Source organism: Phoenix dactylifera, chromosome 15 (genome assembly GCF_051530095.1).
Source record: "Phoenix dactylifera cultivar Ajwa chromosome 15, Ajwa_hap1_PhDact_Kaust_v1.1, whole genome shotgun sequence".
Classification (NCBI taxonomy): domain Eukaryota; kingdom Viridiplantae; phylum Streptophyta; class Magnoliopsida; order Arecales; family Arecaceae; genus Phoenix; species Phoenix dactylifera.
The window spans coordinates 19,109,644-19,126,022 of NC_143204.1; the positions used below are offsets into that span (position 1 = coordinate 19,109,644).

The following is a 16,379-nucleotide window of genomic DNA, read 5'->3' on the forward strand; positions in this document are numbered from 1 at the left end:
CTCGCCTACCCCCAGGATCTGCATAATAGAAGCCTTTCTCGAGCTCCGGTCTTCGGGCTGAAATACACCGAAGACTTAAGCAGGTTGACCCTTTGCCCAGAAGCAGAATAATAGTCCCCCAGGATCCTCCTGACAGTCCGCGCATCCTGCCTCGTCGCTCGGACCAACAGTAGGCAATCATCAGCAAAAAGCAAGTGAGAGATCGGATGAGTATCCGGCACCAGCCTATACACCTCCAAAGCCTGAATGTTTACTATGTGCCGGAGGGCTCTAGAAAGTGCATATGCACATAAAATAAAGAGCAGTGGTGACAACGGGCACCCCTGGTGGAGCCCACAAGTGGCCTCGACGCGAAGGCGAGCCGTTCACCAAAATGGCAAAGGAAGGAGCTCTAACACATCCCAAAACCCATCTGATCCAAGTCTCCTGGAACCCAAAGTCCTGCAGGGCGCGCCGAACAAACTGCCAACTCATCCTATCGTAGGCTCTCTCCATGTCAAGCTTTATCCCCATCAAACTCCTCCTGATCGGTGCCCTCCTGAGATCACACATGAATTCCTGAGCAATGAGAACATTGTCAGAAATGCTCCGCCATATCCGGTTCGTGGTTAGCCACGGACCGTACATCCCCTGGTCTGTCTTCGCAGAGCCGTCCTCCCCCACCTTTCCCATGGATTCCACCGAGCTCCTCCCAGTTTCGGGTCCCCCTTCTCCAAGGAATTCCCCTATTTCCGCCCCTGTCGCCGGAGAAGGAGAAACACAGGACGCCTCCCCATGGCCGACGCGTCCACACTTGCAACAGTGTGCTGGCAGGTTTTCATAGACAAAACCCTGCCAAAACTTGCCTTCCACTCCGTCCTTAATGCCCTTCACAAAGATTCCTGGTTTTAGAGGGGACCTGATATCCAATTCAATCTTAACCCTCGCAAATCTGCGCTTCTTGCCTTGGTCAGTGGCACCATCCAAAGCCAACGGGTTCCCAGCCACCCCACAATCCGGAGAATGGTCTCCGTCTCCCAAAAGTCCAGCGGCAAATGCGGGAGACGCAGCCAAACCACCACCCTTCCAATCTCATCAGAGCCGGAGATGAAGTTGGGTCTCCAACGCTCCATCGCAAAGAGTTGTCCATCGCAAAGAACCTTATTTTCAATGTGTCTGGGTAACATGGATTGAGATAGTTGTATCGCTTCCCTAAAATTAAGAGCTTAGATTGGCAAAAAGGTATCAAATGAATATCAAATTGCATGTTTATAGCTCCAAAGCATATAGTAGCATTTAGATTCTTGGCTTCAAAACTAAATGTCTACAAGCAGACTTTTGTGGGACATACAAGGGTAATTTGGCTTATTGATTTCAGTCGGGCAATAACAAGGGCAAGAGCTCAACAAAAAGAGATGGAGAGCTGCCCTTTTAAGGTGATCTAACCATAATTTACATACAACAAGGTATAAGTCTTATATATGTTGAAGTTCACCCCAGGCTGTGGCACTTCCTTCATCTTCATGCCCATCATGTCCACATGAGGTAAGCCTCCCTTACATCCATTTTCATAGAACTCACCCCTGTTTTTTGAATTTGTTTTCAAATATCTTAAAAAGATCTAAAAGGCTCACTCCATTAAAGCCTATTGAATCCTTTGATACTAAGTTGTCAATGAAACTTCAAATTGTTGCAGGCAAGTTAAGAAATCTTTTCAGAAGTTCAGTTCGTAAGTCAGGGGATTTGGTTTTAAGTTGGTTAGAGAAATATGTGCAAAAAAGGAAGGGAGTTATCTTAAAAGTTCAAAACTAAGTAGAAAAGGAACATTTGAAGCTAACCAATCTGGTAAATCCAAACTCTCACTCAGAATATGAAACAAATGGAAAAATCTTGATTAGGAGACATGAGATTTAGGTATTTGAGAATTTTCTTTCAGATGGTTAGTATGAATAAAGCTAAATAAGTAGAAGCACATCATAAGAGTATCAGGAAGAGAAGGTAAGGTGTCATACAAAGAAAACAAACACTTATGTAAGGTAAGCTCCTCACCACTTAAGATACGTAGTCGCTCATTTGGATCATCATCTCCATAAAACCATATCTTAGCATTGCCAGGGTGGTAGTATCTACGGTGGAAATCCTGAAATATATTGCACATAATATTTTCACACACAATTATGTACACACACAAGTTTAAAATATAAAATTATAACGTAAATGCATGCTTATCTATGGTGGAAATCCTGAAATATATTGCACATAATATTTTCACACACAATTATGTACACACACAGGTTTAAAATATAAATTATAAAGTAAATGCATGCCTCTAAATAATCAGCGTACAAGCATGACTAATTTATTTTACGGATGAATGCGTAGTTAGATATGTTTGCTTTTAAAATAAGGATGCCAGCATTTAGATGCACTCATCATGTATAAGATGCTACCAAACTTACATTTGGGCGGATATTGAGCATATATAATGATCAGGAAACCTTGCAATTTTTTCAACAATCTCTAGTCCTACATAGCAATACATGAATGCACACAAGCATACATATGGCAAAATTGGTCGAAATATATAGTGCAAAGTGCAGATGATCGCCCATATATATTTACACAAAGAAAGATTTTGCATTAATAGAGTTCCAGAGAAAGTAGCAGGGCGAGTTGAAAAGACCTAACAGGCAAGGTATTCCCAATAACAGATATCACCAAATAATGTTGGACCAGCAAAACCTTCAAAACTTGAAAAGATTTCAATATTCAAAACAGCTCGAGCATATCTACTCAAGTATCGAAGCAATAAAATATAGGCTACATGCATTCAGAAATCTATTGAAAAATTAAAGAAAGGTTCACCCATAAAACGAATGGCATCATGGATCAAAATATGATCAATCAAAGATTAAGAAATTTGTCCTACGTAGATCATTATACATAAATATGTGAACAGCTGAAGGGATGTAGAGTTTTTTAGAATATTTTATAAGCAAGCATTTTGTCAGATCCAGGAGCAGCATTTTATCTAAATCACGACACCCCTACAAGGGTCTTCACCAACTGCTCAATCTCTCTTACTCATTGCTCGGTCCAGTCACATCACCTTGCCAGAAAGAACTCTCTGTGGATCCACCATTGATCCACCAACAAGTTACAAGAACAGCATCTACAATTCCTGGAGAACTTAATGGACCATGGAAATAGGAAACTCTAGTAGCCAGGATTAGGGCTCCAATGGCAGATAGCAACACATGTAGGAATGCTGACTCAAGTTGAGGCATGAGGTCGTCTAGCCTGAATGCATCAGCACTTCCTGCTCTAATTGCATGGCTGGGAACAAAATAGCATCTTATCCAATTAGGTTAACAACATTCTTGGCACCCCCAATACTGGTTAAGGCTCATGGAAGAATGTAAGCTTTGCTACCTTTTTTCCTAATAATTCCGTTCCCCATCACAATAAGTAAAATTGATTTGCATAACTGCCTTCGGACATTAAATCCCCATCACCAGGCTTCTCCTAGTGTGTCTAAATACATTTGAGTAGTAGCTTCATTTTTATACAAAGAACTCCTATTCCATTTCATACATTGGTATACAGTTATTCACTTCCCTCCCTTAACAGATCTTTTAAATGTACTTGTAGTTCAATCTACCACATTTTGTTTGGACTATACCTAGCTTTTTCAACCGTTCTCCCACACCAGTGAACCATCTCTAGCCATTTATCCTATGATGTAAAACTAAGTTTACAGTGTTGGAAAATTAGATATCTGCAGATGCTTTCTTTGATCAGATACTGAAGGTTTTGCATGTTTACAAAATACAAAGTTCATCAAATGCGGTTAGATTGTTTGAAGAGACAGGTTATTCTCTTATGGGGAGCATAACAAAGGTCGGATGGTGCATCCAACAGGCTATTATAAGTTGTCACAAAAATTTAACATATTGTAGCTCTTGATTTGAATTTTCAGTCTATGGCAAGGTCTTCAGCCCAAACTATACCGGTACCGGCTCCTACCGGTACGGTTCGGATATACGAAATGGTTCCTGCTCTATTAGGGCCGGTTCAGCCCAAACCGTACCGGTACCGGCTCCTACCAGTACGGTTCGGATATACGAAACGGTTCCTGCCCAATAGAGCCGGAACTACAGTGTTACTGGGCCGGAACCGGCCAGTACCGGCTGCATACCAGACGGAACCGGATGGTTCCGTCCGGTTCGGCTAGGAACCGGTGCGAACCGATCGATTTGCACCAGTTTCATTTACTGTGGGCTTTTGGCAGCCCAAAGTCACAGCGCGCGGGCGCTGTGACATTTTGAAAAGGCCACAGCGCGTGGGCACTGTGGCGCTTTCGGCAACACGCTGTGGCCATTTTGGCCACAGCCATTTCATTCGACTATAAAAGCAATACCTATCTGCAGCCACAGGACACATATGGATACGGATATAAATATGATGCGTCTGAGGTATCTTTCGGTGCAAGGTTCGCGGTACCGATGGTACCGACGTACCGGTCGGCTCCGGTAATGGTACGGTACCGGTGCCTAACCGAGCCGAACCGGTACCGTACCGATGGGACACATTCGGCCTGCTTTCGACCCCATCGTCGTTTTTTTTTTTTTTGGAGTTCTTTCACTTTTGAATTTTTTTTGATGTTTTTATGTTTAGCTTTAAGGTTAAAAGTAGATGATGCAACTTATTACTTCCAAATGATTCAAATAATGAGATGAAGAACATAAAATATTTTCAAATTAAGATACAATCAATTACATACATTTAAAGCACTCTCGAATATTTAAAATTGGGCTGAGTGGCACTTTGAAAAGTGCCCTAGTGTGGCACTTTGAAAAGTGCCAGCCTCTGGCCAGCGCTGTGGCCATGGTATGCTGTACCGATCGGTACCGGACGTACCGTACCTGTACCGATGGATACCAGTATCGGTACGCCAATGTCGGTACGCCTGGCGTACCGCATACTGTACCGTACCGACACTCGGTACGCCTATACTAATGCGGCAATGGTACGGGGTTCGGTACCGGTACGGCGAACCTTGGCTGTGGCATTTTCAAAGTGCCACAGCGCTGATACTATTTTTCAGAAGCGAACCGGTGCGAACTGGCTATGTTCGCACCGGTACGAGGCTCAAACCAAATGGCCGTTTTATACCCCTGTACCGGACCGGTGCGGCTCGGTACCGGTCCAGTACGGGCTGAACCGACCGGTACAGGTCGGTTCAGCAGACCTTGTTTCAGTGGCTACTATCCTACGCAGCCTAGAGCATCTCACAGGTCGGATTTTGCTGCCGGCATATTCGGATGGGCCCCTCCACAGCCATATTATCAGCCAGAGAACACCTCTCAGAGCCAGAGCTTTAGCGAGAGATCCGAAAGTTCTTATAACTTGGCGCGCGTTCCTCAAGGAATAAGCATACAAAACTACAACGCTGCTTGGTTAGAAGAATGGGTTGATATGCCTATTTATTATGCTGATGATTCGGATATCTACGAAAAGCATCGCCACTCGACCCGATTTTAGATATTCGAGAGTGCTTTAAAAGTATATAATAGATTGTATCTTGATGTGAAGATATTTTATATTATTCATTTCATGATTTGTATTATTTCAAAGAAATAACATGCAGCATATAGCTTAACCGGGATCATAGAAACATCAAATCATCCCAAAAATATTAAATTATAATTAAATTTGTAGAAAAAGTTTGAAAAGAGAGAAATCTCAAAAAATTACAAAAAAGTTTGAAAAAGTTTGAAAATAATTGCCGAACCGGTACCGGTTCGGCGATCCTTGGTCCATGGCGAATGAAATGCATAGACAGGTATGAATGCAACTCTGCTGGAGACCTATATCGAGGTTAAAGGATCTCCTCTAAGGAGAAGGGATTCCAATTTAGTATTTTCTAATCGTGCAACTGTTTTTTCTAGAGGAAGGTAGCAGAATTGTAAATCAAAGAAAAGCCAACGGAACCTAAATCGAGCATGTGTAGTAAACCAAACATTCATGCTAACATGTTACCAGTAAGATTGATCCTAGTAATTTTGTTTTCTGGTACCAAAAGCTTTCTTGGCATTGACTTTTAACAGAGGAAATACAACTTGTGGAGCCACAATGTGAGCAAATGATAGATCCCCACCAAAGGCATCACCATAACCAATCATCTGCAGAATGTTCAGAACTATGTTTCCTGCGTTAACAGACTATAGCACCACAGGCCAAAAGACATGAGTTGAAAGACTATCAATTATATATGCCTTGACAATAAGGCAAGATTATGCTATCAGCATAATCTCTAATAAAACCCCTAACACCTTTACTATTGACTATTCTTGAATAATTAAAATTGTTGCTCATCACTGTCAACCACAATAACATTTCTCAGCAGCTATTAATTAATAATAATTGTTATAAGAAAATCACTACTCAGTCCAGAATCAAGATCAAAAACATAAGCAAGCATATTAAAATAATAAAGCCCCATATCCATAAGATTTTCATATGCCAAGACTACCTAAATTATAAGCAGACTTGAACACTGTAAGTGTTCATCAAAATCAATCCCTTGTTCGACAAAAGGGAAAACCATAAATACAATAAATAGCCTAGGACATGATACAATGTTTCTTGAACTGCTTACGTATTCTCACACAGGGCAGATGACAGAATTCAGGCATATTAACATTTGAAAGTAATCATTCTCTGATTAAAGGTTGCCAAATGCTCAGGGGGTTGTATGCAATAACCCCCTTGAAGGCCAAGGTGGAACGCCTGGGCAGCTAGGCTGGTACCTCGAGTAGAGAGGAGAAAAAGAATGAAAAGAATTAGGAGGGGTAAGAAGCTGTTGCGTGACTTTGATCCTTTCTCCCTGCCTAGAACACAGGAAAGTACCAAGTGCCTCCTATGTAGGACCATCAACCCACCTAGGTAACCACCTTTGCCAACCTTGCTCTGATGCATAAGCTTTATCGAAATTAGGCAGGAGGCACCATAAAGTTGGAGCATTCAGTGCCAATTCCTCACTAAAATTAATGTTTCTACTTTCTAGAGATCAATACAAATTTTATCACAAAAATTGACTGCCAAAAAAGTGTAGCACCATCAGTTACCACAGCTTGCCAAATACTAAATTAGATGATGAGATCAGAATATTAGGGTTCAAAATCCTGAAAGAACTTGAAATACAAACCTTGAGCAAACAAACAAGAAATGATACAATTGAAGGTTAAAAAAACAAAGCAAAAGAACAACTTAAGAAGTGATAACAATCTAACTTTGATGGAAATTATTACTCTATGTCAAATACAATTTAAGCATGGAAAAAGAAATGTGAACCTTGAATTCTTCAAAGGTGAGCTTGGGGATGACTTTTGGATCACCACCACTATCAACACCATATGTATTTTCAGGAAAAAGGGCCTGCAAGGAATCAATATGCAAAAATGTAAGACACCTGGACTTTCATCACAAACTTGAAAGTTAAAACCAAGGTAAACTTTCACCAAATACTGAACATATGGTGCCTGGAAAAAGTAACATAACCAACTACAGATGCTTTGGTTCAGTCCAATTGCTCAGTGTTTAAATCAGAAGATTTTTTTAATTTAAGTTTATTGAAAATGATAACTCATTAAAAGAAAGAAAGAAAAGATAAAAGCAACAAACATGATAAAGCAAACAAATAAAACACCTGAATCATTTAACAGCTGGGCAATCCAGAAGCAAGACATCTAATTCAAATTACTCGAAAAGATAAGCATGCTCAAACTGGAATAACTTATTCTTAAATTGTCTTTCTTCAGCTCAACAGTTTATATAAGACATGCAATTTAACAGCAAAAAGCAAGCATACCTTATATGTGGAAGAACAAAGAAACTACACAGCAAGGTAGTACAAAATACAGCAGGAGTTAACATGGAAAACAATATAGGTTCTCTTCCGCTCTTTTTCATTCTTATAAGTAAGAATTAAAACAACATCTCCAAGATAAGAGAAACACATTCTTAAAAGAAGTGCAAAAATACCAGCTAGAAATATTGGTGTGCGCTCAGGAAGAAGTGGAAGTTGCTTTGACAGTTTATAATGCCTAAAAGAAGATCTAAGATAATGTCATTGTGAAGATAATTCATGCAGAAATTAATGAAATCTAAGAAAAATAAGCCTATGGAATATCAATTGATGATGAACCTCTATGTAATTTCAGCTTTTCTTTGGATTATTGCAAACCTGCACTAAAAGTAGAGGTAAGTTTAGCTCCTCGTGTGAGAACAGGCTCAAAAAAAAAAAAAGGCTCAAGCCGGCCCTAGCCGACCTCAGCCCAAGGCCCAAAATATATATATATATATATAGAACAGAGGATCGCGATCGCGATCCACTGCTCAGGCGTTACGAGGGCGGAGACGCCGCGGCAACTCCGCGGCAGTTGTCGCGGATCCCGCACAACTGCCGCAAGCATCGCGGAGGTGAACGGGCCACGACCAATTCGAAGACCGCCTATATAAAAAAATATAAAAAAACCCGAAAGCTCACCAGTTCGGGACCCCCCCTCCCCTCACGGTTTCTCTTTCCCCTTCTTCCCTCAGGGTTAGGGCTTCCTGAACCCACGTCGATGTCGCCGAAGATGGTACTCGCAGCTTCCCCAGAGCTAGGTAAGCCCCTGATCATGTTATTTTTTCTGCTTTCCACTCCCCTGTTTCCGAAATGAAACAGCGAAGGGACTCCACGGCTCTCGGCCGCAGCTGCTGCCGGCTCTCGGGCGGGGCAGCAGTCAGGCCGGAGTCTCGTCCCCTCCTTTCTCTTTGGTGGGGCAGAGGGCCTCGGTGAAGGGAAGAAGGGAGACGGAAAGAAAAGAAGAAGAAAGAAGAAAGAAGGAAAAAAGGAAAGAAAGAAAGAAAGAAAGAAAGAAAGAAGAAGAGAGGGAAGAAGGGACTCACCCGTGTGAGGCCGCGAGTGTCGCCGGCGTCGAGGAGAGCGGCCACGGCCGTCGCGGGAGCCGCCGGCCTCGGCTCGGCCCGCGGGTGCAGGCCGCAGGACCGGCCACGGGCGCAGGCCGCAGGCGTGGCCGAGGGTGCCGCGGGCTCGGCCGCGGACGCCGCCGGCCGTGGCCCGGCCCCTCCCGAGCTCGCCCTCCTCCCTTCGCGGGAGAAGAAAGGGGGAAGGAAAAGTGGAGTCGGGAGAAGTTCCTGGAGAGAAGAAAAGAAAAAGAAAAGGAAGAAGAAGAAAGGGGTGGATGCAACCATTACCTCTCAGGGCCTGACATGCAGTCCGGCTTCTTTTGGAGCCGCAGAGGTTCTGGAGCCGGACCATGGTAGCCCGCTATGGACGGGTGGCCCTGAGGCACTGGCACGAGGGCAGAGATGTTTATTTCTGTGGCGAGAGATTGCGAGGTATCTGCTTACTGCGTTGATGCACCCTAGATGGCTGATAGGCGATGGACGCAGTATTGATGTGGCTGGAGACCCGTGGGTAGATGCCCTCCCCTTGCGGCATTGGCCGATTTTGGTTAGTGTTGAGGCGGCAGAGGGCCTGCGGGTTTGTGATCTCCCTAGCCCCGAGGGGCTGCATGGGACGAGTCTAGGCTGGTCCAGCTTTTCGGGGGGCATCTGGCTGAGAGGGTCCGTTCCCTCTCGTTACCTAGGTGTGCAGGTCCAGACGTGCGAGCTTGGAGCACCTCTACTAGGACCAGCGTTAGGGTGGGCGACCTCTCCCGCATTCTCCGGCGGCAGAGCCTGGGCCAGACTGCTCCTAGATTTGGTGCTTGGGACTCCATCTGACGGTAGCACTATTTCTCTGGAAGGTGGTCTGAGACCGTCTTCCGACGAGAGCAGTACTTAATGGACGAGGACTAAGGATTCCCCCGGTATGTGAGGACTGTGGTGTGGACGAGACGGTGGACCATGCCTTATTTCAGTGCACATGGGCTAGGACGACTTGGCGACTGGTAGGGATCCCGTGTGAGGCCGGAGGGACCAGTTCTTACAGGCAATGCGCCGATATTCGGAGTCCCCACTGCTTCGCTAGGAGGCGGCTCGAGCGATTTGTACGTCCTACCAGATCTGGCTGGCTAGGAACGCTCGAACCTTTGGCGAGCGCAGTACGTCGCCGAGATTTGTGGTGGAGAGTGCCCGTGTGCAGGCGGCGGAGCTCAGTCACATCATACCTGATGAAGGAACCTTGACAGCTCGGGACATCTAGGGTTCCTATTTTGCTTCAATAGTATCCCATACGGTGTTTTTCACCTGAGAGCCCCCATCCCCAAGTTTCCTCAAGGTCAATTCGATGTGTCTGTCTTGGATGGAGGTACGAGGGGCGACGCGAGTTTTGTTATTCGAGACCTATCTGCCAAGGTCGTGGCTGCAGAGGCAGTCAACTCTTCAATATATCGGTTTCGGGTGCGGAGCTGAGGGCCGCGTGGGCGGGCCTTCGTCACGCCCGGTATGTTTTAAGGGCCAGTTCCATTGTCCTAAAGAGGGACTCGGCCACGGTCATCAGTTGGATCCGGGGGAGCCCTAGAGGTAATGGTTGTGTCCACCTGTAATAACCCCAAAATTTTTTTTATATAACAAGGGATAGAATAGTCCTTTAAAATTGATATTAGGGGTAAAATTGGAAGGAATCAAAAGATAATGGCATAGTTGTAGATACGTTGAAGTGGTAAGGGTAAAATTGGAAATGAATCAAAAGTTAATGGCATAACAGTAGATATGTTGAAGTGTTAGGGGCAAAATGGAAATTTAATAATATTAAAGAAAGGGTGAATAGTATCTTGATGTGATTTAAATGGAGGGTTTGAGCTCGCTCACGGGAGTGAAACAGAGAGGAGAGGGGGAGGGTTCTCAGACGACACACAGAGAAAGAAAAAGAGAAGAAGAAGAAGAAGAAGAAGAAAAAGAAGAAGAGGAAGGGAATTCGAGGAGAAAGGGGATCCCGATTGCACTTCCAGCTGAAGGGAAAAGTGTAGATCTCCTTCTCCTCTACGCAAGGACCTCGATTTCCAAAAAGAAAAAGGTAAATATCCATCCCTATCTAGTCTTTTGATGATATTAGGCTATACAAAGGGTGGATGTAGTCTAGAGGGGTCAGATAAGGGTTGTAGAGGTGGTTAAAAGAGGAACAATCGGATTTCGACAAATTTTTCCGGCATTACGGAAAAACTGTGTCGAAGTCCCAACTTCGGCGAATTATTTTGGGGGTCAAACGGCTCCGATAGTGATGCATATTACTATTCTGGAATCCTCTATGAGTGTAGAATGTTAGGTAAAAATTTCATCAAATTTGGAGTCCTGAAAGTGGATCAAAACCGGGATGAAGTAACCCATTGTCAGTCCGGATTACTGTTCATCCGGGTGGAAAATAAGGGATTTCATGCTATAATAGAGTATTAAGCCTAGATCAAGCTAAAAGGGACCTTGTACTCATGCAAGGGAGTCCCTAATACACATAAATGGTGAGTTAATTAATTAAAAAGAAAAAGAGAAAGAAAAGAAAAGATTTAGGGAATGGGGGAGTTGAATCAATTAAAGTTTCCTATATTATAATTGGCACGTAGATTATGGCCCTTGATACAAGACTAAATGTATTGTAAATGCATGTCACAGTTGGGCAAGAAGCTAGGGAACAAGAGGAAGAAGTTCCCCACTGCCTGCTGTAGATTTTTGGAGGCGTATCAGGGCTGTGCCGGATTGACAGGTGAGTGGGAGTCATGTACTTTGCACCATGAGCATCCTTAATTCATTTTCATGAATGTTGCCAAGTGTGACTTGATTCCACCTAAGCTTATTGATTAATTGTTGTAGTAGATTCCTCTATAATCTTGATTCTCTATGCTTGATTATTCTGTACATGCATTTGAGGGAACATTGAGAGGAATTACGAGGGGTTGATGAGTAATCAAATTGATTCCGAATTGTGAAATGATTTCTTTTGTAAATTGATTTTATTTCCTCTATTTCAAAGATTTGTGAGTGGTAGTCTTGATTATGCTCCTTTTTAGTAGAGTATTGGGAGGGTGCATTATGGCATTTATGCATGGCTTGGCAGTATCTGCAGGACACCTATAGTCGATGGGGTTGAACATCGGCCTTTATGCACATAGTAGCCTTCTGGGTGGGCGGAGCCCAGTCCCTTCCTAGGGGGGGACACGGCCCTAGGCGTAGGATCGGCCGGTCCTACGACTTATATTCTGCTTGCCGCCGGGCATAGTAAGACCCCGCGAGGTGCAGTATGGCTTTCCGCGGATGTAGAATTCCCGCGAGGTGCCGTTTAGTATATAGATGTGAGATGGATTTCTGTTCTGGATACTGGCCAGCATTTATATGATCAGTGTGGTGTCTTATCCTGCATATGCATGTGACAGTGGGGAGTTGTTGCTGGTTCGCCTGGGGCGTAAAACCCACCTCCCGACAGCTGTCTAGCAATTACATTATCGATATGGTGTCTTATCCTGCATATGCATGTGACAGTAGGGGGTTGTTGCTGGTTCGCCTGGGGCGTAAAACCCACCTCCCGACAGCTGTCTAGTGGTGATTTACATATTGGTGTGGTGTCATATTCTATGTATGCATATGGCAGTATGGAGTTGTTGCTGGTTCGCCTGGGGCGTAAAACCCACCTCCCGATAGCTGTCTTGTTGATGATTCAGCCTATTGACACCTGATTTATATGATTCAGTACTATGACCTGTTGAGCATATTCATGAGTAGCATATATGTTGACTTGATTATTCCATATATGCTTCAGATGAGTTGATATTGATTGTGGTGATATTGATGACTTACTCCATATTCTCTATATTGAGATCATGTTCATCTTGTTATTGATCTTGAGATTTCACCTCGATCCATGATTATATCTGGTCTCATGTGCATAGTACTCTCTACTCCACTCACTGAGTATTTATATACTCACTCCCCAGTTTGGTGTTTTTGATTGCAGGGCAGGTATTGTATAGAGAAGAGCAGGGTTAGAGATTGCCTGCTAGCTGTGCCACTCCATAGTATAGTATAGTATAATGTAGATAGAGGTTTATACCTTTTGGTGTATTACAAACCTTCTATTGTATATAGTGCATAGTTACAGTCATAGATCCTGTTGTGGATATGGGTTTGACCATGGATGAATTGGGAAGCAGGTATATATATATGTGTGCAGATCAATTATATGCCTGAGATAATGTATTGATATATATTGTCCAGGTTCATTATGTGACAGATTATGTGATTGCTGCTCTGACAGGTAGTGTTGTTGTATGTATTGAAATAATCCTGACATGTCACTATAGGAAAGGTGATCATTTTGTGCATGCATCATGCCAAATTTTTCAAGATTTATTGATGATTGATAGGTAGTAGGGTTCTACGCGGTGGCTGGTGGCCTTATGCCTACCCGCACCCTAAGACCGTCGCGGCGGCCCGCCGGGAACGGGGCGGGGGTCATGACAAAGCTTGGTATCAGAGCAAAGGTTAAGAAGAGTCTTGTCAGAGCAATAGGATGAGTCAGGATTAAGTATAGGATTATACTATGGAGCATAGAATTTTTTTTTATGCTATTTGCTGGGTCATTTACAATTTAGTAAAGCATTTTATGACTCAGTGTGTAGTGACTCAGTATGTAGATATATAAAGATTACCTCCAAGGAGAGGACCTGCTCGTCTTGGAAGGAGGATGGAGCCAGATTTAGCATTGGATTCGGGTTCCGCACATGTCGAGCCCCAAAGAGAAAAATTTCTTCCTGCTGATAGATGGAGGGTTGATGATCAAGGAGAGGTAGGAAGTAGAGATGCATTGATGGAATAATTACTGGCGGAGAATCAGGCTCTAAGAGAGCATATTGCTCGGGGGAAACCTCCTGCCCCGTCAGTAGTATCTATCCTACCTCCTGTACCTGTGCTAAGAAGTTTGGCCAGACGGGCTCTAGATAATGAGGGGATTACTGTACAGGAGTTTCTGAGGCTCAGAACCCCAGAGTTTAAGGGAGGAAGAAGGTGAAGAGCCTCAGAGATTCCTGGAGGAGACTAAAAAGATGATACGGAGACTGCCCTATTCTGATGCAAGAGCTATAGAACTTGTAGGGCTTATAATGAAGGAAGATGCCTAGAACTGGTACCAGAGACAAGTGGAGGACAGATTGTACAATAGGAATCCTCCAACTTGGGAAGAGTTCAGGCAAGCAGTGATGGATGAGTTTTTGTCTCCAGTTGAGAGGCAGAATCGGGCTCTTCAGTTTGAGAGGCTGAAGCAGATGCCCGGAATGAGCGTATCTGAGTACGCTCGTGAGTTCCCTAGATTGGGGAAGTATGCTCCTTACATCATCCCCACTGAAGCTGCCAGGATAGAAAGGTTCAGACGAGTTCTGATTTCCCCGCTGTATAATGCAGTACTGGCAGTAGAGATCCCCACTTTGTCTAGGCTGATAGATAAAGCAAAACAGTGGGAGACCAGAAACAAAGAGGAAAGAGCTGAAAGAGAACAGAGGAAAATGAGTATGGGGAAAGGGCAAAGCAGTAGAAATAGATCTGAGGGAGTAGATCTCTCGGAGGGTCCGACGGAGCAGTCTGTACGCTCAACTCCACCTGGCCCACGTAAGAGGAAATGGAGGGGAAGAGGTCAATCACAAGATACTTTTCTACCATCAGTACCTCGTCCTCCAGTCACTATGGCCAGAACTGAATCCGGGTTCCAATCATGGCCAGTGTGTGGCATATGTGGGAAGCAGCACCCTGGCAGATGCAGAATGGGCCAGGGAGTGTGCTACAGATGTGGACAGCTGGGTCATTTTGCCAGAGAATGCCCGCAGGGTGCCACCCAGCAGTTTGTGCCCTTGGCATCCTATCCTTCTGTGCAGATGGACAGGCCTAGTAGTAGGAGGCCTGTAGGCAGAGGTAGAGGTCAGACACTAGCGTCACAGCAGAGTGCTGGACCATCTCAGCCATCAGCTCCAGTAGGCAGAGGGCAAGGAAGGGTGTTCACGGTAAATCCACAGGAGGCACAGGCATCGAATGCAGCTATGACAGGTATACTCCTCATTGATAAGATTAAAGCTAGAGTATTATTTGATTCTGGAGCTACCTATTCATTTGTGTCCCCTTATTTTGCTAAAAAGTTAGCTAAGGATAAGATATTAATGCATATTCCCTTAGCTATTAGTACACCTGCAGGGGATAGTATAGAAGCAAAGTATGTGTATCCTACCTGTGTGGTAGAGATAAGAAGGTAAAACACTCCCAATTGATTTGATTTCCAATACCACACCGAGCAGAATATGAAGAGCAGATACACTCACCCCTTTGAGTAATCAGGTAATTTACTCTTTTAAATTCGAGGACGAATTTTATATAAAGGGGGAAGGATGTAATAACCCCAAAATTTTTTTTATATAACAAAGGATAGAATAGTCCTTTAAAATTGATATAAGGGGTAAAATTGGAAAAAAACAAAAGATAATGGCATAGTTGTAGATACGTTGAAGTGGTAAGGGTAAAATTGGAAAAGAATCAAAAGTTAATGGCATAACAGTAGATATGTTGAAGTGTTAGGGGCAAAATGGGAATTTAATAATATTAAAGAAAGGGTGAATAGTATCTTGATGTGATTTAATTGGAGGGTTTGAGCTGGCTCACGGGAGTGAAACACAGAGGAAAGGGGGAGGGTTCTCAGACGACACAGAGAGAAAGAAAAAGAGAAGAAGAAGAAGAAAAAGAAGAAGAGGAAGGGGATTCGAGGAGGAAGGGGATCCCGATTGCACTTCCAGCTGAAGGAAAAAGTATAGATCTCCTTCTCCTCTACGCAAGGACCTCGATTTCCAAAAAGAAAAAGATAAATATCCATCCCTATCTAGTCTTTTGATGATATTAGGCTATACAAAGGGTGGATGTAGTCTAGAGGGGTCAGATAAGGGTTATAGAGGTGGTTAAAAGAGGAACAATCGAATTTCGACAAATTTTTCCGGCATTACGGAAAAACTGTGTCGAAGTCCCAACTTCGGCAAATTATTTCGGAGGTCAAACGGCCTCCGATAGTGATGCATATTACTATTCTGGAATTCTCTATGAGTGTAGAATGTTAGGTAAAAATTTCATCAAATTTGGAGTCCTGAAAGTGGATCAAAACCGGGATGAAGTAACCCATTGTCAGTTCGGGTTACTGTTCATCCGGGTGGAAAATAAGGGATTTCATGCTATAATAGAGTATTAAGCCTAGATCAAGCTAAAAGGGACCTTGTACTCATGCAAGGAAGTCCCTAATACACATAAATGGTGAGTTAATTAATTAAAAAGAAAAAGAGAAAGAAAAGAAAAGATTTAGGGAATGGGGGAGTTGAATCAATTAAAGTTCCCTATATTATAATTGGCACGTAGATTATGGCCCTTGATACAAGACT

At 43.6% G+C, this 16,379-nt stretch overlaps 2 protein-coding genes and 1 long non-coding RNA gene across 11 annotated transcripts in view; 1 reads left to right on the plus strand and 2 right to left on the minus strand.

Annotated features, from left to right (window-relative positions):
- The window catches only part of LOC103712534 (presequence protease 1, chloroplastic/mitochondrial-like), a 65,873-nt gene that overhangs the window by 28,412 nt on the left and 21,082 nt on the right, over positions 1-16,379 (minus strand). For all 7 annotated transcript variants that reach the window (XM_089927560.1, XM_089927561.1, XM_089927562.1 and 4 more), the window contains 2 exons: positions 7,336-7,419; positions 2,029-2,119 (listed from right to left, as the gene is read on the minus strand). In XM_089927560.1, the coding sequence (XP_089783686.1) occupies positions 2,029-2,119; positions 7,336-7,419 (175 nt within the window). The remainder of the gene's footprint in view (positions 1-2,028; positions 2,120-7,335; positions 7,420-16,379) is intronic.
- Positions 7,426-9,072, minus strand: LOC148699918 (uncharacterized). The gene is made up of 3 exons (XR_015973414.2): positions 8,935-9,072; positions 8,189-8,227; positions 7,426-8,099 (listed from the first exon to the last, which is right to left on the minus strand). It is a non-coding gene; the product is annotated as an uncharacterized LOC148699918 (long non-coding RNA).
- Positions 8,318-16,369, plus strand: LOC120113267 (uncharacterized). Of its 3 annotated transcripts, XM_088711253.2 has the most exons (3): positions 8,318-8,649; positions 11,599-11,689; positions 12,935-16,369. In XM_088711253.2, exon 3 carries the CDS (start codon positions 14,175-14,177, stop codon positions 15,213-15,215), a length of 1,041 nt encoding a protein of 346 aa, XP_088567379.2. In that variant the 5' UTR covers positions 8,318-8,649; positions 11,599-11,689; positions 12,935-14,174; the 3' UTR covers positions 15,216-16,369. The 3 variants fall into 3 exon arrangements, with proteins under 3 accessions (XP_088567379.2, XP_088567378.2, XP_089783704.1); XM_088711252.2 differs by lacking the exon at positions 11,599-11,689 and having other exon boundaries at positions 8,319-8,649; XM_089927578.1 differs by lacking the exon at positions 8,318-8,649 and having other exon boundaries at positions 9,070-15,012; positions 15,298-16,347.